The sequence below is a fragment of the Aegilops tauschii genome, chromosome 3, assembly GCF_002575655.3.
Source record: "Aegilops tauschii subsp. strangulata cultivar AL8/78 chromosome 3, Aet v6.0, whole genome shotgun sequence".
NCBI lineage: Eukaryota > Viridiplantae > Streptophyta > Magnoliopsida > Poales > Poaceae > Aegilops > Aegilops tauschii.
The window spans coordinates 48,103,975-48,130,626 of NC_053037.3; the positions used below are offsets into that span (position 1 = coordinate 48,103,975).

The 26,652-nt window shown below is 44.4% G+C and overlaps 1 protein-coding gene across 1 annotated transcript; it reads left to right on the forward strand.

Annotated features, from left to right (window-relative positions):
* Positions 1 to 3,872: 3,872 nt before the first annotated feature.
* LOC109779521 (disease resistance protein Pik-2-like) lies at positions 3,873 to 24,943 on the forward strand. The gene is made up of 3 exons (XM_045234631.1): positions 3,873 to 5,233; positions 5,366 to 5,461; positions 22,486 to 24,943. The coding sequence occupies exons 1-3, from the start codon at positions 4,272 to 4,274 to the stop codon at positions 24,605 to 24,607; spliced, it is 3,180 nt and encodes a 1,059-aa protein (XP_045090566.1). The 5' UTR covers positions 3,873 to 4,271; the 3' UTR covers positions 24,608 to 24,943.
* Positions 24,944 to 26,652: the final 1,709 nt, after the last annotated feature.

Sequence of the window (26,652 nt, forward strand, 5' to 3'; positions counted from 1 at the left end):
ACAATCGCTGCATTTACCCGGTGAGAAACGCTGGCAGCTTGTCGATGCGAAAAAAAGAGGAAAAACGATTTGCCGAGCAGGATTGGAACTCCCGACGTGTGCCTAACAATTTCGTGAACGAACCAGTGAAGCTAATAACCTCTCGTGAACACTAAGCAGCGCCAACATTTAAGTACTGGCACTAGCATATAGAAATTCCTAAAAAAGTTGGTCAATAAATTGGGTCTCTAAAATTGCAGCATGGATTATAAGAACTTTCAGCGGCAATAGACCTAAAATATTATTTGGTATTTCGAACGTGATTTTAAGAAAGTGAATATTTATTAAAATAAAAACTTTTCAAAAGTGTGAAAAATGATTCAAAAATTATAAGAAAACATGCAATTTTTAATCATGAACAAATTTTAGAATAATCATATTTTTTTAACAAATTTGAAAACGTTTTCATAAAAACATGAACATTTGTTTTCAAAAAGGTAACATTTATTGAAACTCTGAACAATAACTTCAAAAGCGCAAATTTTTTTACATGTACGAACATTTTTCTAAACTTTAACTTTTTTGGAAAACATTTTTCTAAATGTGTGAAGATTTTTATAAAATCACGAATATTTTTTGATTTGGTGAAGAAAATTTGAAAACGAGAAACATTTTATTAATTTCTGAACAATTTTTAAACCACGATCAAAATTTGGAAAATGCGAACATTTAAAAAAATTCTGATTTTTTTTTATAATCACAAACATTTGTTGATTGTGTGAAGAAAATATGAAAAACGAGAATCATTTTATGAACTTCTGAACAATTTTTAAACCCCGACCAAAATTGAGAAAATGCGAACAATTTTCAAATTGTTGAACTTGTTTTTATAATCACGAACATTTCTTGAATTTTTGAACAAAATTGGACGAAAGGAACGTTTTTCTAAATATGTGAAAATTTTGATAAAATGAAAAATATTTTTTAAATTTGAGAACAAAAAAATACAAATGTACAGTTTTTTGAACTGCTGAGCAATTTTTTAAAAGTTTTATTTTTTCTAAAATTTGAAACATAATTTTGAAAATGAGAGTATATTCTGAAGTTTTGAACAATTTATTAGAAAGACAAACTTTTTTGGAAAAAAATAAAAACTTGAGAAAAGAAAAAAGAATGAATCCAAGACAAAAAAGAAACAGAAACAAGAAGAAAACAGGGGAAACGAAAATTAATCATAAAAAGAAAATTAAAAAAACCGGTTCAGGAACCTCCTAGAAGGTTACCAAAACCGGAAAAAACCAGCTGGAACCTCCTAGAAAGTTCCCAAAACCGTAGACGCTGTAACATTTAACGGGCCGGCCCATTACAAACGCTCTTCGATGTCCCCTGTGCGTCGCTGCAGCAACTTGCCGCAGCGAGCGGCAAATAGGAAAACGCCCCTCCAACGATGCGCTCAAGGCTTGCAAGGCTACAGGCTCATCAGATTATATTGGAGTATACACGGCCCATTACTCATTCACACAAAAAAATATAGCCCATTACTAGTTCGGCAGCCTAATATTGGAGATTAACACGGCCAGTTTAGTGGAAGCTGGCTAGCCAATCGTACATTCTCTTCTCAAAAGGTTGTCTAAAAAAAACATTCTCTTCCCCCCCTCCCCCCCTCCCCAAAAAAAAACCAATCGTACATTCTGTTTCAGCGCCGACGCACGACTCGCTGCGTGCGTGCATGTAGGGTAGTTGGGCGAAACGTGGCCGGCGGCGGCACTGCACAATCAACCCAGATCAGCGGCGACGGCCAAAGCTGTCATGTTGCGGCCGGCAACCACGACGACTGACGTGCAAGAAAATCCTACGGCTAGTCTCCCCGTTGATTTGTATCATGTTACGATCCAAAAATCCAAATTAGGCCGCACAGTTTTCTTGATTTAGATGGAATTAGCTATGCCGGTGATTTCTTGTTTTATCCTCACAAATCGGTACAGCAAATTAGGTATGATGCGTTGATTATATCATTTAGATTCAAATTTTCATAATCGTGTTTGTATTTGTGTGGTCATGAAGAGGAAAATTATATATTCATTTGAAACAATTATATGCACATTTGCTCTTCTTGGCAGTCAAGACCCAAATTTAAACGAGTACAAATGCAAAAAAAAAATTCAATATATTTGTGATTGTTATTTCTTTTTTGTCATCACATGGCCCTCCCTATGTCCAAATCCTGACTCTGCCCCTGCACAGCCCCCCTAATGTCCAAATCCTAGCTCCGCCCCTGATTATACATCATAGTAGGCATACCCAACTGAGGCATAACGGTTGGGAAAATATAAACAACCAATCAACTCAATTAATGAAGTAGATGCTAGCACATGTACTAATAAGGTTAGCACGTACAACTAGTATGCCTTGCATCAATGAAGTAAATGCTAGCAAATGTACTAAGGTTAGCACAACTAGTATGGCATGCATCAACTATTTTAGCATGGTCAAATAGTTCGCATTCAGAGAAGGGTTGATTGTGGTTGAGGTCCGCGAAGCTGAAGGAGTCATTAGCACAAGATATATGGTAAGCACAAGTCATGTTATACAAATAAGCAAGTTAAACCTTACTAAATCTTTGCCAAAATTCAGAGAAGCGTTTCATGACTTGCCTTCAACAGAAGTGTGTTGATCAATGTGTTGCTCTTCTTCTTGGTTAAGGGTTTCCTCCATATATTGGAAAACACATCAATTAATTAAAGCCCTTTCCAGTCAATTGAGTAAGAGCCATAGCAAATGAAATTCAAATATCCATTTAAAAGACATTTTGAAAACCAAAACATTTGCAAGAAAAAACTTCCTATTTGGATTGAGACATTGCATTTAAAAGTGATGGCAATTTTATGAAAACCTTATGTCTATTTTATTTTAAAATATCATAAATGCATATGCCTGTAGTGAAACCGTACTTCAAACGCGCGAACCGTTATTCTGTTAATTGTTAAAATCCTGATTGTGGCCCCCACATGCCATCGTTTTAATTCGAACAAAATGTTTTGTGCTGTAATACTTCGGCGTGTTCGCGCAGCGATGGCGAGTTCACTAGTGTCTTACAGGCGAGGCTAAGATGGAAGGTTTCGCCTGACGAGGAGATGGGAGAGTTCTAGAAGTTGTTGCGCAGCACGTATGCGTACTGGCAAACAACGGCGAGATAATACGGGAGGATTGGGTTATCTCCGAAGCCATGGTGCTCGGGTGAAGCCCATGTTGACCCTTCGTCCTGGCGATATCGGCATTAGGATGCGGTGGTTACGATATCGGCCGGAGTACTACCGCACGTGTCCACTTTCTAGCACTTGGTATATATAAAGATATGAGTCATTATGAAAAGGGTGAAGATCTTTAACAAATAAAATGAATGTGAGTAGCTCGATTTCTCATTTAATCATAGCCAATAAATCAAAATAGATATATCTAATTAATTATCATGATGTAGAGAAACATCGTTCTTGGCACCGAGTCTCAAATTTAGACTACCCACAGTGGGAGTAACATAGGTAGTAACATCACACATATCTAGATAAAATAGATGATGTGGCAAGTAATAAATGAAGAAAGAGAGACATATGGTAACATAACTAGTTACTAATAGTATGAGTAATATCACACACATGTCAAGGCAAGATGAGTCTATAGCTTAATAAATAAAGTGTTGCATGTTACCACACATATGTTACTCCCCACTATAGAGGTAGTAACATAGAGTAGTAACATGGGCATGTTACTACTCTATGTTACTACTCATTGTGGCTAGTCTTATACTTCATATGAAGCAAAACCGACTAACTGCAATTAATGTTAGTTATCTGTTCATGCAATCTATCCACATAACCTACTTCTTTAGCCAAACTACCATTCATTAATAATAGTCTATCTCGGCATGCAAGTTATCCACCTCATATGTATTTTCTTATCAAATTTTCCACATCACTAATTTCTAGCCATCAAATATACAACAATTTCATTTTAATTTAATTTAGCCTCTAATATTTTAACAAACAGAATCTTGCATATTCCCATAAACAACTCAATGTTTCATGTATTTATACCTTTCGTTCGCATTTGATTATTTTAATTTATACCATGATGATTATAGAAACACTTATATTATTTTTTTCATTTTTCTTGTATGTATTGCTGGACAGATCGACAAGGGTAGTGAACTTGATTTAAGCTTTCCGCCACGGACATCATACTTTGCTGCACCTGCAACCACGGGAGAGGTATTGCAGAGCACATAAAAAGAGAAGATGGAGTTGGTGGTGGGTGCTTCCGAAGCCAGCATGAAGTCCCTTCTAGGGAAGCTGGGCGGCATCCTTGCCCAGGAATACACTGTGATTCGTGCCGTCCGCGGTGACATCCAGTACATCAACGACGAGCTCGCCACCATTCAGGCTTTCCTTGGCGATCTCTATTCTTCCCCGGACGGCCACGACCTCCGGCTTAAGGACTGGATGAAGCAGATCCGTGACATGGGATACGACATGGAAGACTGTATCGATGACTTTGCCCACCGCGTCCCTCTCGACTCCCTCGACGATGCCAAATGCTCCTTCATAGTGTCTAGAATCCACGAGTTGTGGACGTTCTGGCCTCGTCGTGAAATTGCATTCCAGATTTCTGAGCTCAAGGTACGGGCGCAACATATTGCTGAGCGGCGCACCAGGTATGGCATCAACAACCCAAACCCAACCAAAGGCAAGAGCAACAGCAGCAGCTCCGGAGCCGGCCGCATCGCTGAGCATATCATGTCCAGCCGTCAGCTCATCCATACAAGTAAGCCCATGGGAGAAGTGAAGGACATGGAGAAGCTTAGGGGCTGGCTAAAACATAATGTCTCGAAAAAACATCATTCCGTTTTGTCTTTAGTCGGATTCGGTGGCATGGGGAAGACCACCATCGCGACCGCACTGTACCGGGATTTCAGGAATGAATTCGACTGCCAGGCATCAGTCACTGTCTCTCAGAACTATGACGAAGAACAATTCCTCAGAGAAATTCTTGGTCAAATCGAGCCAAAAGGTAGGGAGCAGCAGCAAGGCATCAACACACTGGATAAGAAGAGCCTGGTGGCAGACATTACAAGCCCAGTCAAGCGATTTTTGCCACTGAGATGGAAGCAAGGCAGTGAGGACAACTCAACTTGCAAGATAGAACCAATGAACAGGGACCAACATGTTGACCAAGCGAACATGCCCCTGGAAGAAAAGAGGTGCCCCAAATCTTTATTTTGCTTTTGTAAATAGTAACTATTGCCTACTGCGTTGTGACTCGTATTTCCCTAAATTTCAAACACTTTCTCAACACTTCGATGAAGCTCTAACAAGTCTCATCACATCCTCAGGGATATTCCCGCTGGTAACATCAAGCCACCGGATCATAGCGAACACAAGAATCACAAACTTGAGAAGGATGTGCAAAATTACCTGGCTAAAAAAAGGTACCTCTAATCAAATGCTATGTTTTTTTTGTGAATTAATAACTATTATGTTTATGCAACTGTGCAAAGATTAACCGAGCCGTTGTTGAATTGTCACTTTTTTTTAACTCTTGGATAAAGGTCAGGGTACCACTCTCAATGCATTCTTACTTCCTATTTCACCTTAGCCAAAAACTTTAGGTTATTGTAAACAGGATCAAAAAATTTGTTACATAAAAGGTTATATAGCTAGCGAACCCTGCCTATCAAAATAAGGAAGTCTAATTAATGTCAAACGACAAATATATGTACAACTTTAACCATAGTACAACTTATACTGGCTAAAAAAACAAAGAATCGTATGGGGTAGGCTAGATATGAAACCCACCAGAAATGTATGGAAACCAAAGAGAGAGAGAGAGAGAAAAAAGAGGAAAAAAGTATTTCGGCACATGGATTGTTGATTTTCATGCAATCCTATTAAGAGCCAGGTCTCTACATAGATTCCAATTCCTCAAGTCCCTTCTTATCATCTCCTCCCATGTCAACATTTGTCGCGATGTGCCCCTCTTAGTATACTCCCTACCCTTTAGAATACCACTGTTAAGTTGTGCTTTTGGAGGCGGCATCCGTTGGATATTCCTAAACTACCTTAGTCGTTGTTGGACTAGGTTCTCTTCAATCGGTGCCACCCCTACCCAGTCATGTATTACCTCTTTCCTAATTCGTTTCTTTCTTGTGTGGCCGCAAATCCACCATAGCATTACATCTATGTGACACTCACTTGTTGAAAGTGTTGTCTTTTAGTGGGCCAACATTCTGCTCCATATAGCATTGCGGGTCTAATCACCATCCTCTAGGACCTTATTGTGACATATAGGACTCTAGATGTTATCCCCCACTTCATCCACCTTGGTTTAATCAAGTGACAAACAACCTCATCAAAATCAGTAGTGCATTGCAGCATTGATCCCAAGTACCTGAATGAGTCCCTCTTAGGCACAATTTGTCTTTCTAAGCTAAACTAGCAGGCAGAAGGCGTGACAAGCCCGTTGTCGGCTAAATTGCAGTTTAATTTGTTGGTTGCTCATGTTTACTTTCTGTTGTTCAATTTTACAAAGTAGCGTGAGAAGATTACGAACTATCGAGAACAGTACAAATTGTTGGATCGCATACATACAAAGATGAACAGAGTACAATAAAGCAAACATTGGACTAAATGGTTATACACTTCGTAAAGTGAAAATAACCAAATTTTCTAGCTTGATAGCTGTCAGCGCATATTATCCTCTTGTGGTTGCTCCTTTCCGCTTATCCATTTCACTCATTATGTCGAACGCCTGAAAATATCATATATGCCAATAAATTGAATGCTATCTATCGTTCATTCCTCTTTCACAATGCACCTTCAACAACACAATGAACATGTGGATTCCATCAGGCTGAGCATACTATAGACGCATTTGATTTATTCCGTAGAAGCAAATAGAATTACTTACTATAGTAAGAAAGGAGAACATGTTGGAGCATGTGTTTTGTTGCTCATTCCACCTGGCATAGTGTGTGATTGAAACTGGGGTTTGGAGAGATGTACATACTAATTAATCGAACTCTCGTTGAAGCGTTGCGTCAGCATACAACATAGAGCAAGGTAGAAAGTATATTTAGCGCAATGGTTAATGTTTATCATGTATGTTATAGTTCCAAACTGAGTGACCAATTTGAAAGGAATTCATAGGATTCTTCCCTCATATATGTCTATCATGTATCATATAATTCTTTTTTTAATCACAATCAAACAAAGGAAAAAAACCAACTTACATCTAGAAATTTATCCAAGATATGAGTAATCCAAATAGTTTGGACTGCCTAATTAAGTAATATTTTACACTGAAAATTTCAGCATTCTCCAAAGAATTAGAAAACAAAACTAAGCAAAGGCTGGTTATTTAGTAACATGTTAACTGGGTGGAGCAAAGTCTCATGGGATTTATCCCCAAGATTAATATAAGAAAAACACAATGACAATAGACACAAACAAAAGCATAAGATGACTGTTCTAAAAAACTGAACAATAAATGAGAAGGATGATATAATAGTATAATTTTGTAAATGACTAGCTCAGCATATATAAGCTAATAGCAAATACGTGCTTATTTAGTTTGAACTATAAACAGACAATATAAGCAAAACCATTAGTTGGATATATTTGAGTCTTCACTTTGTAGGACCTGTGAGCAAACATGTAGACTGAAATCCTTAACTTTCTCAAATACCTAAATGTGCACACAAATGAATATCCTTGCCTCATATTGGATTTTAGAAAGTGATAAACATCAGATGGCCATGAAAACAGGTGCTCAAAAAATGGAAGTTATTTTTGAGTTCTTTATGTCTTTCAACAAAGCCCGGTATTAATTACCAATCAAATATAGAGATGCAAAGCCTTTGAATAGGTAGACACATTAATCAAATATAATCACCACATAATTTGCCAATACCATAAGTAGTGCTACCATTGTTTGCCCATGGACTTTCATTCGCACAATATTTGATAACCTTCTTAAGATGATAAAACTATTATGTTAGCCAAGCAACCTCTGTTTGCCAACTATAAACTATCAACGCTCATTCCACAAGGCATAATCATCAAATCCAACATGTATGCAAGCCTTCTTTTATAGGAAAACAACATATTTAAATGCTTATCCTACAAAATCTAAAAATTTACATACTTTGAAACTGACCAAACATTACTTGCACTAAAACACATAGGAAGTAGAGTCACAGGTCGCAGCGAGAAAAAAAATCACATGCAGTCGAATAGGAGAAAGAGGTTACCGGAGTTGAAGTTGAGGACACAACCGTCGCGATATAGTGGAGGTGGGCGGCAAGCAGGGCCGGGCCAGCAAAATCCGGGGCCCTGTGCAAAATTAAAAAATGGGGCCCTATATCTCACAAAAAAATGAACTAACGAGCAATTATAGTATATATCTCACAGAAAAAAATTGTAATGTATATAATATAAAGTCTAACTCACCTAATTTTAGGTCCTGTGATCTTTAACCGAGGATGTAAGAAGTAAGAACGAATCTCTAACGAGTAACGATCCCTGCCAATACTTAATTACAAAATTAGGAATTAGAAGTAGGAATCGAAGTTAATCGAAAAGGACACGCTAAGCTATCTGTAATCACCTGTAGCCACAAGCCCACGGCCGTCGCCTCACGATTAGGCTGTAATGATGGAGACATTGATTACGGGCTTGATCGAGTACGAGCAGTCGAGGAGGAGTCGAGGAGATCAGAAGAAGTTCCCGTTTCAGCGGTGGTCACTGTCGCGGTTTCAGCGCTGGAGTCTAGGAGATCAGATCAGGCCGAGCCGATCCCGTTTCAGCGGAGCGCTGGTCACTGTCGCTCGTTTTTCTTTTTTCTTTGGGAGAAAAACGCTGTCGCTCGATGCCCCTCGATGGATGCCCTCCGCTCGTCGCTTCGCTTCGACTCCAGCCCAGAGCGGCAGAGCCCACTCCAGCGTAAGACCAGGCTTATGTAAAAAATTTGCCCCCCCCCCCCCCCCCCCCGAATTTTGGGCCCTGTGCGGGCCGCACCTTTTGAAGCACTGTAGGCCCGGCCCTGGCGGCAAGGTGGAAGTGGCCAAGGCAAGGCACTGGAGCTAGGGATGTCAGGGAGACGACCGAGGTAAGGTTAGCGAGGTAGGAAAAATTGGAGGTGGTCGACTGAGGGGTGCCGAGTGCTGGAGGAGTGTGAGGCTGCCGAGTTCATGGCACTGGCTCCCACGGCCAGCAGGGAGAGGCGGGCTGAGAGAGCGTGATGATAAGGTTAGGTGTGAGGATGCCATGATGCTACGTAGCCCATCCCAAGAAATCCATGCCGGCGGCCGCTGGCTCCCATAGCCTGCCATGGTAGGCATGGCGGAGTATCGGGGTCGGGGGCATGTGGTGCTCTACTGCCATGGGGAGAGGTGGTGTGTCGTTCGATGGCCATGGGAGAGTCGACACATCTAATGCATAGAGAGGGATGGATCTGAACCAGGAGAAGGAAGAAGAGAAGAAGACGCGGTTGTCCCAGATCGATGTGAGAGGATAAAGCGATAGTGTGGAAGCTGCACAATTTTATGGAGTCCATGAGAAACATCTAGTATACGAGAGGATAAAGCGACATGGTGGGAGCTGCGCGGTTTATGGAGTCCATGAGAAACATCTAGTCTAGTCTAAAATAACCGAAAAAATAACATGCTATAGCAAAATATTGTCATCTTTAAAATACATTATTAGCGTGCTAAGACATTATACACTAATTTATTTAGTGAGGCATTGCTCAGAACACTATAGTGTGCTATTTTCAATGGTCTAAACACACTACAAAATGGGGAGCGAACTGTGTTCAAAAATCAAGAGTGAACCAGAGTAAAAAACCGGACACACGTGTCGCTCGTGTACATTAATTTATTTAGTGATACATTGCTCACAACGCTAGATCATGCCATTAGAGGTGCTATATGGCCTGATATTTTTTCTAGTGGTCTAAACATAATACAAAACAAGGAGTAACTGTATCAAAAAACCACGACTGAATGGGACACACGTGTCACTCATAGAAGAGTTCACAGCTAGCACTCCAAACTCACGGCACCCAGCACTGCTGAAGCTTAGCAGCTTCAATTCTTTTATATATGTTCACTCTTGGCACCCAACATCGCTAAAGTCACACCTCACATACTTGTCACCACATTATGGTACATATCCTAGATATGGGTAATATAGTTTGTTGTGACTTTATGCTTCTCTAGCTCCCACCATATGATTGTCCTTGGCATCCCATTATACGTCTTCTCCATGTCGATAGTCCCAATGAACCAAAGCAGGAAAAAATCCATGATTTTGATGTCATGACCTATGTTATAGAAGGGATAGTAATGGCTGGTAAGAGGGCACAGAGAATGGAGTTTGCGCTTGGGCATCATAATATTAGGGAGATAGAACGATCCTGGAGAGAGTGGATTTTTGGAATCCGGGTGTATTGGAGGACCTTATTTTAAATACTTTGAAAATCACATTTAAGGTTTCAGAAAATTCTGAAAAAAAATTCTACGTGATCATATGGATGTATATTACACATGTGTAAAGTTTGATGATGAAATAAGTAAATATGTGACCTATACAAAAATGACAAAATGGTGATTTCCAAAAAGTGAGTAATGCATGCACTGTTCATCTTTCCAAAATCACGATTTTGTCATTTTTGTGTAACTCACATGGTTACTTATTTCAGCATCAAAATTTACACATGTGTAATATACATTCATATAAACATGTTGATTTGTTTTCAGAATTTTTTGAAACTTCAAAATAGCATTTCGGCACAGTTCAAAAAATAGGGCTCCAATGCACCTGGGTTCCAAAGTGACTTTTTGCGATCCTGGAGGCAATCCTTCCATTTCTCTCTTTATTTGTTTGATACCTATTAAATAAGAGACATGGATAGCATTATATATATTAACCGATGATTAAAAAGTAAAGGCACGAAACAGATATTGAATAACCTACTTGAAAGAATAAGGTGTATCCAAACTAGCATGACCTGAAAATCATTGAAACTCTCAATACATTTGTACTTCCTATTTCACCTTAGCCAAAAACTTTAGGTTACTGAGAACAACATCAAAAAAATGGTTACATAAAAAGGTTATGTAGCTAGCGAACCCTGCCTATCAAAATAAGGAAGTCTAATTAATGTCAAACGACAAATATATGTACAACTTTAACCATACTACAACTTACATACGGTCCTTTGAGGTGAAAAAAACATCCTTGCTGGATAGCTCAACTTTGCTTTCTCGATCACGTGACTGATACAAGTATGAGGTTGATTTTCTTTCATTCGGTATTGTCTCTCGAAAGGAATGTATGTGGAGATTTTGTTTACAAAGCATGCATGTAGTAATCTGCCAACTCATGCTGACATCATCATATTAATTACTAAATCTAAATTAAAAAAGATACGCCCTCTGTAAACTAATATAAGAGTGTTTAGATCACTACTTTAGTAATCTAAACGCTCTTATGTTAGTTTACGGAGGGAGTACCTCCTAAACAGTTAATCACATTAACAAACCATTTTCACCGATGAGTTTGTCTCGATGATGGCTTTCAAACTTGATCACATGTTTCCAATTTTTGACGAATATTTCTCGGCTCACGAGTTGTCATAATCCATGTCTGTAGACATTGCAATGTTATGCAAAGACAGGGAGTCAGTATTGCAGTGTTAACAACAACAAATATATGATATCATTCCATAAAAAGTAGTATCATGGATCATCATGCATTAATGCTTTTAATTGCATGCATGTAGGAGATAGAATAGGACAAGAATATCCCGCGCCACGCTAGGGCATTTTTGCAGCCGCCGCTAAGTAATCATGTTCATGTAGATCAAATGGTTTAATGAGGAACCTTGTAAGGAAATACTATTAATTAGTACTATGTAATATAAAGATTGGCTACCGATGGCAGTAGCATTGGTGTTGCCTTCTAGAGTTCATGTAGCTTTGGAATCTATGGAACACACAATGCGGCAGCTGTGCTGAATCAATCCGTAGAGATGATCAATCCCAAAACCAAGGCATGTGCTGGCATGATCCTTATGAGCAGCCTATTTTCGGGCGATGTGGTTTTCTTGCGCACAATCATCCTGGGCAACTCGGCACTTCAGCAAGGTTATAACGCGCTTCTCGTCGCTACTTCACCAAAGTCAGGTGAAATGGACGGGCCGTGTCTGTTCTCGAGACATACCCACTGTCAGTGGCGTAGCCAGGCCCCAGGCTACACTGGCCATGGCCTGGGGCGTGGCAGCAAGCTCCTTTGTTAATTCTAGGTACTGTAGCTACTACTCACCACTGTTCATTGCTGTAGCTTGAGCTTGGCCCGGGTCGTCGCTTGATCCTCGCTACGCCACTGCCCACTGTGCCACTCCCATTTTCCAACTTTTTCTTCCATATTGATTTTCTCTCGGAATGGAAGCATCCTGTTCGAATAAATTTGAGGAGCGTAGTCGATCATTCAAGGACCAAGCAATCGCACAAGCACAACACCGTGATTTATTAACAAGGTCCACCGATATGGTTACATCCCGGGGCATGACTACGGGAGCTCCTTCCCTTGACACTGTCACAATACCGCACACTGGTCACCTAGGCGCCGACACATGCCGCCGGCTCCCCCTGCGTGTCTGTGCTATTATGTTGGCATAGATTACGTCGTGTGTCCTACCCCCACTATATATGAGAGGCCTATGGTACAAGTGACATATTAGGACACGACTCTATATCCTATCTAAACACAATACTACTCAGAGTCCAACTGTAACCTATCTTGTACACAATATGCGACATAACTCTAACAAACTCCACCTTGGTGAATATTCTCCGTCATCTTGAATTTGTCTATGCATCAAATTTTCATGTACACTGGACTTGAGTTTATCCCATGACTACCGTTGCTACTCCAAAAACTCCATGTGACTCCACCTGCAACTTGTAGTCTATTCTTTTCTTGATCACAATCAACACTCAAGCAAAATGAAGTTCCTCCTTAATCTAGTCTATGCTCTTAACTTCCAGAGTATCCGTCCGACACCATCACACACCGACCACCGATCCTGCATGGAAGTGAAGAACTCACATATTGGGTGTCACACATAAGAGTTACCTGAACTCAACATTACCGCTCCTTTCTTGACCGCCCCTCTGAAACTTGAAGAAATTTCACTGTTGCTTGTAGTCATCCTGAGTCAAACTCGCAGTTGTCTCATCACATGTATAACCACCAGAGCCCTGGCCCGTCTTCATGTCTGTGCTTACCGCACGCCTCGCTGTTATTACCGCGTCAAGCCTCTGCTGTCCCAGTCGAGTCTCAAGGGTCGCGAAACCACACCACTCAACTCTTACTGCAGAGTACCACCACTCATCGATCGGTGATGAGTTTCACGCTTCCATCAGATCACTGGACTCCAGTCCGAACTACGTGCCCCTCATTTTTTTCCTGCTGAATAGGCTTCGACTCTCTGACGTTTTACGCCGTAACTGCTCAATCAACATCGAGTCACTACTAGGGAAAACCCTAGTAGTAGCATGGGTTTTGAGGCTATCAGCAGCGCGGGCAGCCGCGCTACTACTACGGCGCTACAGCTAACTGTTAGTAGTAGCGCGAGCGCGGTCCGCACCCGCGCTATTACTGTGGACTATATCAGTAGCGCTTTTCTGGAACGCGCTACTATTAGTTAGCTGTAGCGGTTTCCTGGCCCCTCGCTACTGCTATATCTTTCATCATTTTCCCCCTGCTTCCTACCCCGTTTCGGTTTCAATAAACTGCTACTAGGTACTACTAGATATCAATTTCATAAAGCATTATAGGCACTAGGTAGTACTCCCTCCGTTCCAAATTACTCGTCGTGGTTTTAGTTCAAACCACGACGAGTAATTTGGAACGGATGGAGTACTAGATAACAATTTCATATATAGTCAACATGCATCCTCAAGCAGTACTAGGTGACATCGACGACGGTCATCATATGTAGTTCTAGATGATATCGACGACGATCATCATATGTAGTTCTAGATGATATAGCCACACACACATAGGTAGTTCTAGATGATATCGAAGACGATCATCATCCTCAAGCCTGGGCGATGGGTGTTCCTGATAGTAATTAGGATAGCCTGTCCAACACGAAGATTCTTGCCATCGAGGAATCTCTTCCACCCAACCGAGTTTAAGTGTGTGCGACCGTCCGTGTCCATGCGGTAAGTACAGGTTGTGATGGAGCCCCTTGCGGTAGGCGTAGTCCAGCTGAGCCTTCTTCATCAGGCTCGATACCATAACTCACAGATAGGCTCTTTGTTAATTTCTTAATAAGAAAATCATACCAATTAATAAATAGCCTCGCACATACTCTTGCAAATAAGTATATATGGATTATCTACACTATTAATAGTTCCTTAGATTCTACACTAATAAGCATGTGATCGGACTCTACACTAAAGCATATCATCGACTAGATTCCACACAACATATCACTGGACTCTACACTAAGCATATCATCGGATAATTTGCATTCGTAAGTATAACATACCATATCATGTCAATCGACCATGGTACTTGTCAGGCGGGTCACGAATGACACACCGACAAAGTCAGCACGTGGCGGAATTATGTCCCATAGGTTGCACACCTCCTCCTCGCTCAGCCTCATTCTTTGAGCTACGATGGCTTCGTGAAGTGGGTCCTCGTCATCTTCATCGAGTGGGTCCTCATTATCTTCATCATCTTCCACCAGGTTGATATAAATGACAGCCAGTTTGGGTCTTTCTGCTCTGAAGGAGAAGCTGATCAACTCACCACCAGTAAGACGCATGCGGCGAGGAAACGGGCCCATCCATCTCCTCCAATCTGCGACATATTGCGTCCTTTCTCGACCTCCATAGTGTACGGCCCTCCAGGAGCCTCAAATGTCACAGTGCCTCCTGTCAGCTTGTTGAATTTCAACCTCACATTGCATGTGATGATCTGTGTAAAAAAAGCAAAATGACACAATGCAGTAATGCCAACACTAAAAATAAAATAGTTGTTACATTTCATATAATTTCTTACCGCCGCATGATGAAAACTCGGCTGGAAGTAGATGCCGAACAGCTTGCCAGTTGCAAGGCTGCTGGCGCACCTTGACTTGCACAGTCGACATGGTGGTGGTGGTGGTGGCGCCATTTTCCTAAAGCAATATGAGGAAAGGATTAACGATCTACTTCACAGGAAAGAAAAAAAGTAGCATGTGATTTTTTTGGTTCTTCTTCAGTTATATTTTCATAGCTTACTAACACCTTCTAGAATAGAACCAACAGCTAGCAGGCAAATGCCAAATCTTCCGCGAGAAGCAATTTGATTCTTCTTCCGCGAGAAGCAATTTGATGGACAATTATAATCCTAAGATCTAGCTAGGTGGTGCCAAATCTTCAGAGCTATCAACTAGCGTACTAAATCAACTAAATCAAAATGTTCTATAAGTCAACTAAGTCAACTAGCCTATTAAATCAACTTGCCTAGTAAATCAACTAAATCATATGAACTAAATCAAAATGTTGCATATGAACTAGCCTACTAAATCAAAATGTAGCAGGGAGGAGGGGTGTGGATGGAGGAGGGAGGAGGGAGAAGGAGGAGCGACTGGAGGAGGGAGGAGAGAGTAGGACGGAGGAGGAAGGGCGGAGCGAGGAGGGGCCGGCCGACGGCGAGTCGAGGGAGGATGGAGGAGGAGGACGGTACCGAGTCCAGCGAGGAGGAGGAGGTGATGGCGGCGCAGAGGGAGGAGGGGTAGGCGACGGCGGCTGGCGGGGGCGACGGCGGTCAGCGGGGGAGGACCGGCGCGGGGGGTTGAGGGGGAGATCGAGTGAGTGTGAGTGGATTGGATAGAGGAGAGTGTGGGTGGTGGGAGGTAGCTAGTTTTAGCAGTAGCGCGCTATAGGTAAAGGCGCTACTGCTAAACTACCTAGCAGTAGCGCACTTCGAATTAACGCGCTGCTGCTAGAATTATCTTCGCGGCGGGGTCGTGGGAATTATAGCAGTAGCGCGGCTTAGAGAAGGCGCGCTACTGCTACTTCTATTTCAGCAGCGAGTTCTGCTGGAGAGCGCTACTGCTAAATTGCAGCAGCGCCTTATTTTAAAACGCGCTGCTGGTAAGATCCTGTGTATAGGCTTTTCCCTAGTAGTGAGTGAAGTCTTCCAGACTCCAACTTCACCTTCAACATGACTCCATGATAGATGATCAGTTCACCCTTGCGCCCCGTCGACTTCAAAGCTCTGTGGGTGCACCGTCTTGAATCAACCCCGCGCCATAATCTTGTCGAAGCCACACAACCCTCGGGCATGTGCCACGTGTTTCCACGCCCCAAAAGTCGGTCACCATCAACATCACGCACCTATGTCGTCGTCGTGGATCCCACCACTGTCTTCTGTACCAACCGAGTTGCCTCGATTCGTCAGATTGTCCAGTCCGACCCAGCCGTACTTGTTCGACTGAAACCATGCTCCACCCCGCATCATGACTGCTCGCACATCTGTGCATGTCTTGACTGCCATGTGTATTTATGATCCCATATGACGTGCTCCAGACTCTCAATTCATCTTCCGTGAATTCTCATCCATCACATATAATTTCATCTTAGCTGACATGACTTCCTACAACACCTTCAAGCATATCTGTTGGTCAACAAATCTTGCACACTTTTCTGTCATAATCCAAGGTTTTCAGTTTCCTGAACTTCTTCACCTGAAACCTGGTACACATTGGCGCCATGATTCTGTATACGGCTGACCCGTGAAAAAAATTAACCGAACTCCCTTCACATGATGCTCAAATACACGAACCGAACCTGACATGGTACACTCCGTGTACTTATTGCAAAATCCAACCAAGAATTATCTTGGTCTTCACGTGACCTGTAGCTCCCTTGCACAATATTCTAAATGCTAGTGTTGCACTTACTGCCGAAGCCTTCCGATGGTTGCATATCAATTTGGATTTCGTTCCGGTCAAATCGATATGCCTGCCTATCTTTGCGTCATACGTGGACACGGTCCCCCTTTTGTTTCCAAAAACAAATTCGGTTCAGATTGCTCTTGTCATTTGTATGCTACCTGATCCGCTGCTTGGTCATACGTGTACTTGACTCCGCGGCCGGCAGCCGTGCGGCTCCCGCCACCTGGGCCGCTGCCCACGCGGGTTTTCCGCAGCCATCGATCGACCGATCTGCTGCCTGCCTGCTCGTGTGCGGCGCGCCGCCGCTACTGGCCTGTACGCTCGCCCGATCGATCTGTGATCGCCGCACGTCTAGCCTCGCACACATATCTTCGTCCAAATCAATCAACGAGCCCCCCGCCGCCCTTCCCTCCCGCCGCCTCCGGCCACCGGCCGCGCGCGTCGCGCCCCTCCTCCCCCTCCATGTCCGCTCGCGCGCCCCCCGCGGGCGTCGGGTGGACCCCTGCATCCTCCTTTCCTCCACCCGACCTCCCAATCCTTCTCCTCCCGCCGCCACCGGCGAGGGCCGCCAGGCCCTGCCCGCGCCGCGTCGGCGGCGGCGGGCCGTTCTTTACCCGCACGCGCTTGGGGAGGCGCGGGTGCCTCCTGCTGGCGGCAGTGCGGCTCGGCGGCGGGCCTTGGGGTCCTCGGTGCGGCAGCGCGGCCGTTGGTCGCGGGGCGGCGTGGCAGTGCTGGTGGCCGGCGGCGCCCGGGCGGCCCAGATCTGGGCCCTTTCGGGCTCCATCTGGGCTAGGGCGGGCCGGCGGCTCGGTGCGCGGCGACGCTGCTCCCTCGTTGGTGGCGAGGAGGCGGTGGTCTGCGGGCGGTGGCAGCTTCGTCGGCCGGCGAGCTGCAGCGTGACGGCAGGGGCTGTCTGGACCCTTTTTGGGTCCGTCCGGGCCTTGGCGCCTGGCAGGCCTCTTGTCCGTGCGTCCGGTCGGCTCCGCGGCGGCGGTGGTGGTTGTCCCCTCACGTCGGCGATGTTGCGGATGCCCCCGAGGCCACTATCTCTTCTCCCGTCCTCCAGGTCTCGTGTCGGTGACCTCTGGGAGACGGCGAAGTTGATTCGGTGACCGTGGTGGCACATCCTGGTGGGCGGTGTGATGGGCGGTGCACTATGATTCGTCTGGGGTGGTGGCGGGGGTTTGGGTTGGGAGATATCCCCGGCGGCTCGTCCGGCCCCGACGCGGCGACGCCTGTGGGTGCCGCCGGACCTTCCTGAAGGGCGTCGGGTACACCTTCCCCCACCGCCCCCCCGCGTACCAGGGGAAACCCCAGGACTAGTCCGGGCAACAGCGGCGTCGTCGTCGCCTCCTTCTTGAAGGTGTTGCTTGGTACACGGCGCTTCAGAGTGCTGGGAGAGTGGTGGTACTTCTCCGGAGGGTGCAGCGGTCACCGGTTGTCTTCATTCCGTTGATCTGTCGTTGTTGGCATTTGTTTCTCTTTCTTTTTTCTCTGTTTTTCTTTGGGCTTATTTGTGCTGCGGCCCTAGCACCTATCGTTGGATGTATCGGTGGTTGCTTTGTAATAGAAAGCGGGGGTGAATCCTTTTTCGTAAATCAATCAACGAAACAACGACCTCCAATCAGCCTAGGTCATGATACCATTTTTTAGAATAAATCCTAGGTGTATAGTCCATCATCCGATGATCAAGCAATCACATGAGCACGACACTCAGATTTGTTAACGAGGTTCATCGATATGGCCACATCCTCAAGGCCGGACTACAGACGATCCTCCTCGTGACATCGTCACAATATCGCACACCGGCCACTCGAGCGCCGGCACACGCCGCCGGCTCCCCCTACGTGCCTGTGATATTATGTTAGCATAGATTAAATCGTGTGTCTACCGCCACTATACATGAGCATTTGTTCGGGAAATAGGTAACTGGTAGTTGCCCGATCGGCTTGGGACTAGTGATTAATCGGTGAATTGGCCTATTAACTAGATTAATCGGTCGACCGTTAATCCATAGATTAAATTGGAATTGCCAACATATATCTAGCTTTTTGATGTATTATATCATACTCTCATGCTCTCAGCTATGTAATATATCAAAATATGCTACAGTTTGATTGAGCCCTAACTATTAAGGAGCGAGAGGGGATCACTCCCACCTTCCCAGGTTGCGACAAGTGGTGCGCTGCATGTGTGCCACTTCTAGCAACCTGGTAGTTTTCCCTTTTTTCATAGATCCGTTTGTTCAAAACGTTTTATCTCTTAAACCGTGCGTACAAATATCGAACTGTTTTCGCCGTTGGATTTCTAGCCTCAAGATCTTCAAAACTAATCCCATGTTAATAGGTTTTGACAAACTTTTTTTTCATGGAAAAAAGCAAACCGGGAGCACGGTTTTTTCCCCTTTCTGAAAGAGGCACGGCCATGCCTTTTGCGAAATCACAACCGTGCCTCTCGCGGAAGCAAAACCGTGCCTCTCGCGAAAGAGAAAAAAGAAAACGCGTTTTTTCCGTTTCGGAGGAGGCACGACTGTGCCTCTCGCGAAAGCATAACCATGCCTCTCACTAAAGAAAAGAAAATAGAAAACACGTTTTTTCCGTTTCCAAGAGGCACGGTCATGCCTCTCGCGAAGCAAAATCGTGCCTCTCATAGAAGCAAAACCGTGCCTCTCGCGGAAGAAAAAAAACAGAAAATGCGTATTTTTTTCGTTTCCAAGAGTCATGGTCATGCCTCTCGCGAAAGCAAAAACGTGCCTCTCGGGGAAGCAAAACCGTGCCTCAGGCGCATGAAAAAAAAACAGAAAATGCGTTTTTTTCCGTTTCAAGAGTCATGGTGGTGCCTCTCGCGAAAGCAAAAACGTGCCTCTCGCGGAAGCAAAACCGTGCCTCTGACGGATGAAAAAAAACGCGTTTTTCGCGCAAATTTTTTTCCCGAAAAGTTTTTTTGGTCGAAAAAAGGACAAAAAACCGTTTAAAAAGCCGAAAACGCGTGCGAAAAAATAAAAAAAATCCGGAGGGAGTGCCCAGAGCGCGACACGTGACGGATGGCTGAGAGCCCGCCAAGTGACACTGATCATTATGAGGCTCCCGAAAGAGCGCTCGTTAACTAGTTGCTCTCGGGGATGGGAGGGTTTACAGGGGAGAATTTTGGGCTTTGTTTGCCCACAAGTTAATGGGTCCGCAGCGATTAATCGGGCTAGAAACCGACGAATCGGTCTAACGGGCCGATTAATCGGCCTGACAAGTTAATAATGTGAATATGTGCTATTCGATTCGGTCACCATATGAGTAGCGATTAACTGGCCTGTTAGCTAATTAATCGGACGAATTCTTGAATAATGTATATGAGAAGCCTAGGATACAAGTGTCATACTAGGACACGACTCTATAAAAAATAAACAGGAGCTCTTGGGTGCTCCACACCCCTATGCGAAAATTAATCGTAAAAAATACCAAAAAATCAAAAAATAATAAATTTGGGGACACCAAGCTTGGGTCCCCGATCTACTCCCATGTGAAATTTAGTGAAAAAATATCGAAAGACGTATTTGTGGCGAAGGAAATACTGTCCGAACAAAAATCCATCCAAACAGTGTTTTTCTATACATAGGAGTTTTTTTGTCTTTTTTTCACGAATACGTTTCCTGGTATTTTTTCATGAAATTTCACACGAGGGTATATCGGGAACCCAGGTTTGATATCCCAAAATTCCAGTTTTTTTTTTCAAATTTCTCGGTATATTTTTGAACGAAATGTTCGTATGGGGGTGCGGAGCACGTGAGAGCTCCAAATCCTCATCCACGACTCTATATCTTATCTAAACACAATACTATTCAAAGTCCAATTGTAACCTACTTTGTACACAATATTCGACACAACTCTAACAGCCCCGGCCTATGTACGGGAACAATACACACAACCTTAATCTTTATTGTAGAGTCTAAAGTATAAAAGATTACAGCCGAAGGATCGTCTAAGGTGGGCACATGAATCAGCTACCTAAAATAGGAAGAAAAAGCGTGCAACCGGCCACCCTGATCAAATATAGCCCGTACAACCGCCATTAATCGGTCGCACCCACTGTCCATAAATCCGCGCTGCTCCACGGATAGGAGGTAGGACCACATGTCCATGTGTCTTCAAGAAGGAGCCTTGTGAATAACCTTAAGAAAATTTGGAGTAGCAACTTTGTTAAAAACCACATCGCTTCGGCAATTCAAATTGCTAAAGCAAAAAATCCCACACAAATTCGAGCTTTTGTTTTCTTTTCAACCCCATTTAGCCGGTTCCCAAACATTTTAGTTACATTAGCTGGTGGAGAAATACTAAAAGTGAAATGGACTAGTGTCCAAACAAGACGTGCAAACGAAAACTATATAAATAGATGGTCAATTGTTTCCTCTGAATCACAAAAGACAAATTTCTTATACCAATTCCAACGTATTTTGGCAAGATTATCTTTGGTAAGTACTCCCTCCGTTCCAAAATAGATGACTCAACTTTGTACTAACTTTATTAAATGATGAGTACAAAGTTAAGTCATCTATTTTGAAACGGAGGGAGTAGCACTTTCGCATGAACAAACCACACGAAAATCTTTATTTTTAGAGGCACGACCTTCAGTCTCCACAGCTATATTTTTTAAGAAATCCTGTTGGGGTCAGGCGCCACTTGAAACTATCCGGTTCATCTGATAAGTGTATCCCCATTAGTTTTTGTAGTACTAAGTTGAGCCACGCTGGCCACTCATCCCTTGTTAGAGCCCGTGTAAACCGTATGCTTAAGGAGCTTGAGATAGAACAACGGCGACATAAACAAAATGAGCGATTCTCTCCCTTCTACCATCTATACATAGCGAAAAATCTTCACGTACCACAGTAAGTCGTCCGGCGTTGCTATGATAGATAATCAACGGAGTGCTGCACTTTGGTGTCTACTCCCTCCGTACCGAAATAATTGTAGTCGCAGGAACTTGTACTAGTTTCCCCAGCTACAAGTATTTCGGTATAGAGGGAGTAACATGCATGGTGTGAGATGTAGACATGTAGTGTCGAATAGATGTCGGATGAAAAGCATCGCCCAATACACAGAGAGCAATAGACAAATTAATACTCCCTCCGTAAAGAGATATAAGAGCGTTTAGATTACTAAAATGATGATCTAAACGCTCTCTTATATTTGTTTACATAGCGCTCTTATATTTCTTTACGGAGGGAGTACTTCTTTAGATGAATTATTATTTTGTTCATATGAGAAGACTTGTAGGAGGAATAGAAGTCTCCAATACATACATAAATTTGATTTTTTAAATTTATAAATAATGAGACAAAAATAGACATCTAAATTCGAGTGCGCAAACTCAAACACACCTAGGGTAGTGACGTCATACATCCACTTTCGTCAAACACTGAATTGCCTGATGCAAAATATAAACTAGAATAAGCGAGCATGTCCTGTTTTTCTCATTCATATTTTGTTTCCTTTTTCTTGGCAGGTATCTTCTTTTGATTGATGACATATGGTCTGCAGACACATGGAGAAAAATCAGAAGGTTGTTGCCACATGACAATACAAGAGATAGCAGAGTAATAGTGACTACAAGATTTAAATCTGTTGGTGCGGCATGCTCTGCAAGTGACGAAACTGATCTTATGCATACAGTTGAGGTTCTTAGTTCTGCCGTCTCAGAAAGTTTGTTCAATCACAGTGTTTCTAGACAACTTGAACCTCTTGGTGTGGCATGCTCCAAAGGAGATGGAACCGATCATCTGCCTGAAATTGATGAACATACTGATGACTCTGGAATTGCAGTTAATTATAGTGGCTCTGAATCTAGAAATAGCAACAGCACCAGCACCGAGAACAAAGAGGGCCCTGAGGAGATATGGAAATATGGCGGGGGGCTCCCTTTGGCCATAGTCATCATGGCTGGTCTCGTCGCCTGCAACCCAAAACAAAAGAATGGCTATTGGAGTAAGGTTTTCAAGTCATTATTTCCAGACCAGGTTGCTCCACTCACCCTGGATGGTGTCACAAAGATACTCGATTATTGTTACAATGATTTGCCTCCAGACCTCAAGGCATGCTCCTTGTACTTGAGCATATTTCCCAAGGGCATGACAGTTAGTAGGAAGCGCCTCATTCGACGATGGATAGCTGAGTGTATTGTGACTGAGAAGCAAGGGCTGACTGCAGAGGAAGTCGCAGAAACATACTTTGATCAGCTCATCAGCAGGAAGATAATACGTCCTGTGGAGCATAGCAGCAATGGGAAGGTGAAGTACTTCAAAGTTCATGATATGATCCTTGAATATATTGTATCCAAGTCAAGTGAAGAGACCTTTATTACCGTTGTTGGTGGCCACTGGCTGTTGCCAGCTCCTAGCAACAAAGTCCGTCGACTCTCCATGCAAAGCAGTGGTTCCGGGAATGTGAGTTCAACAAAAGGTATGAACTTGTCTCAAGTGCGGTCACTGACTGTGTTTGGGAGCAAGAAACAGCGGCTGCCTTTTCATTCATTCAATAATGGAATAATACAAGTGCTGGATCTTGAGGGTTGGAAGGGTTTGGAACAGAAGCATCTGAATGACATATGTAAAATGGTTGTGTTGAGATATTTGAGCCTCCGCCGAACAGATGTTAGAGTGATTCCATCCAAGATTGAGAAGCTAGAGTATTTGGAAACCCTTGACATAAGGGAGACGCATGTTGTGGAGCTACCCGAATGCTTTGGGCAGCACAAACTGCTCCGTAGCATACTTGGAGGGAGTAAAAACCCACGGAAGGCACTGAAGCTGACTAATAAAGAGCCGATGAAAGCACTTCATATATTGTCGGGGATTGAGATCACTGAGGATTCTGTAGCTGCAGCAAGCCTTCATCACTTGACTGGGCTAATGAAGCTTGCCATTTACAAGCTCGATATAAAGGTGGCCAGTGAAACTTTCAGTGAACTGCTCTCCTCCATTGAGTACCTCTGCAGCTGTGGTCTGCAGACACTCGCAATCAATGATGAGGGCTCTGACTTTATCAACTCATTAGACTCCATGTCAGCTCCTCCAAGATACCTCATTTCCCTGGAGCTGTCCGGCAAGATGGAAAGGCCCCCAAAGTGGATACAAAATCTCAATAATCTCTACAAGCTGACCCTTTCTGTGACAGTTCTACAGACTGATACATTCAAGCTCGTCCAGGACCTACCCAAATTGTTTTCTCTAACATTTACACACAATGCAGAGAATAAGAATAATAATAATAAAGACATCCTAGACATCCTTGAAGAAAATAAACAGCTTACTGGTGGGGAGATCATTGTTCCACCCGGAGGATTCAAGAGTCTAAAGCTGCTTCGTTTCTTTGCGACTATCGTGCCAAAGCTGAGCTTTGCAGTTAAAACTAAACAAGTAATGCCAGCACTAGAGAGGATCGATATGCAGTTTCAAGCCTTCGAAGGGGTTTTTGGTATTGAGGCTCTGCAGTCTCTCCAAGAGGTGCATGTCAGTGTCAGTAATCAAGCTGATGAGATAACCAGGTTCTTGGTAGGAGATTTGAAGGACACGGCCAAGTTTTCGGGCGAAGAGGACACCACCAAGTGGCCAAAAATAATCTGTGACTGAAGAGATCGGAAGATGCCAAATTGTCTTGTACTGTTAACCGGAGACTAATCCGCACATTGCCTTGTTGCGGGCTCAATAAGCAGGCTATATCCATTATTGATTCTTGTAGTTCTTTTTTTGTTTGACATGGGATTCTTGTAATTTCTTTCTTGTCCCGCGGTACAATACTGTTACTTCCTTTATTCATCTTTTTGAACTTACTTCGTGTTTGGTTGTGATATCTATATCTCACAGTACTTATTTGATGGTGATGTGTTTATTCCGTCATTCTATCCTGCTTCCTGCACCAGTCCGAATGAAGGTTGATATGATGCAACTTTGCAATTAGAGCATCTTTAGCCGCACCACCAACATGCCTTCGAGGGCTTTTTTTTTAACGCCGGCGCCGAAAAACCGGTCTAGTCGTGCCCCCAGCACCTTGTTTATCGCTGGTTTGGGCTGAAATAGCGGCTGGCGAACCCGAGCCGAACCCATGCCCCCGGGCGGTGCCGGGGGGCGCCGGCCGAAGCAAAAAGGCACGTGGGTCCGCTCTGTCGGCAACAGACCGGCGGAACAGGCTCAACGCGAAGAGGGCCCGGGACGCGGCCGCGTCGGCGGCCGCAGAGCAGGCAGAGGCGTCTTGCGCAGGGATGATGAATCCGCTCGGCGGCCACAGCCCGCAAGCTGCGTGGAGCCAGCAGAGGGTCGCGTCGCCGACCAGCTTCTCGCCGCCGCCACCGCACTGGGTGTACGCATCCTTGCCTGGCTACGCCGACGGCGACGTGCATGGTGGATTCAACACCAACATCACCTTTCCACATGGCCAGCGTGCCTCGCCCTCCGGTCTGAACCCCAACCAGCGCACTCCCTCGCCGGCGTTTGCCGGCGTCCAGTATCCCCTGTACAACTACTCGCCGCCGGCGTACACAGCCTACCCGACGCCGCCTCTACCCCGTGGCGCCCTGCCCTTCTCGAGGAGATCGCGGCTCGCCCGGAAAGCGGCGCCAACGTCGAGGGTCAGGTATGCACAACCGCCAGCTCCGCTTCTTTTCGCCGTATATTTCGCCGACACTTGTTCTTCGGCTGCGCAGATGGTTCGGATGTTCACCATATACCGCGAGGACAGCAGCGACGCCGAGTTCAAGTACCTGCACATGTTCACCCGGATCGAGAAGTGCGAGAAGTGGACAGACGTCTGGCGCACCCTCGCCAAGGCCAAGGAGACATACAAGCCGGACGCGCCTGCCTCGGGGGCGGCGAATGGCAACAAAAATGTAAGATGATCTGTTTTATCAGGAACAGAAATGTAAGATGGAACCAGTTCGTGCCCTAACGCTCCTCCCCAAGCACCGGAAGCAACTCGGCTCTAGCGGCCACCCCTCCTTCCCCTCCCTCATGGCCTCTCCCTCGCCTTCCCGGGGAACACCGAGTTGGCTTGTCTCGAACCCGGATTCCTCGGAAGGGGAATCGTCGACGCGCTCGTACGCTCAGGTGGTGCGCTCCCTTGCTCCGGCGACCGACGGATCCTCTTGGCGTGTGCCGTCAGGTGCGGTGGCGGGGATCTCGCCGATCAGGGTACCTCAGCTGGCTTCCATCGTGGTCCGTGATACGTCCATTTTGCATCATGCTTTTATATCAATATTTATTGCATTATGGCTGTTACTACACATTATGTCACAATACTTATGCCTTTTCTCTCTTATTTTATAAGGTTTACACGATGAGGGAGAATGCCGGCAGCTGGAATTCTGGGCTGGAAAAGGAGCAAATATTAGAGACCTATTCTGCATAACTCCAAGAGTCCTGAAACTCCACGAAAGTCAGTTTTGAAATATATTAAAAATATTGGACGAAGAAAGCACCAGAGGGGGGCCACCCAGCAGCGACGAGGGTGGAGGGCGCGCCCTAACCCCCTGGGCGCGCCCCTTGCCTCGTGGGCCACCTGGCAGGCCCCCGATGCCCATCTTCTGCTATATGGTGTCTTTTTCCCTGGAAAAAATCATAAGGAAGCTTTCGGGACAAAGCGCCGCCGTCTCGAGGCGGAACCTGGGCAGGGCTAATCTAGT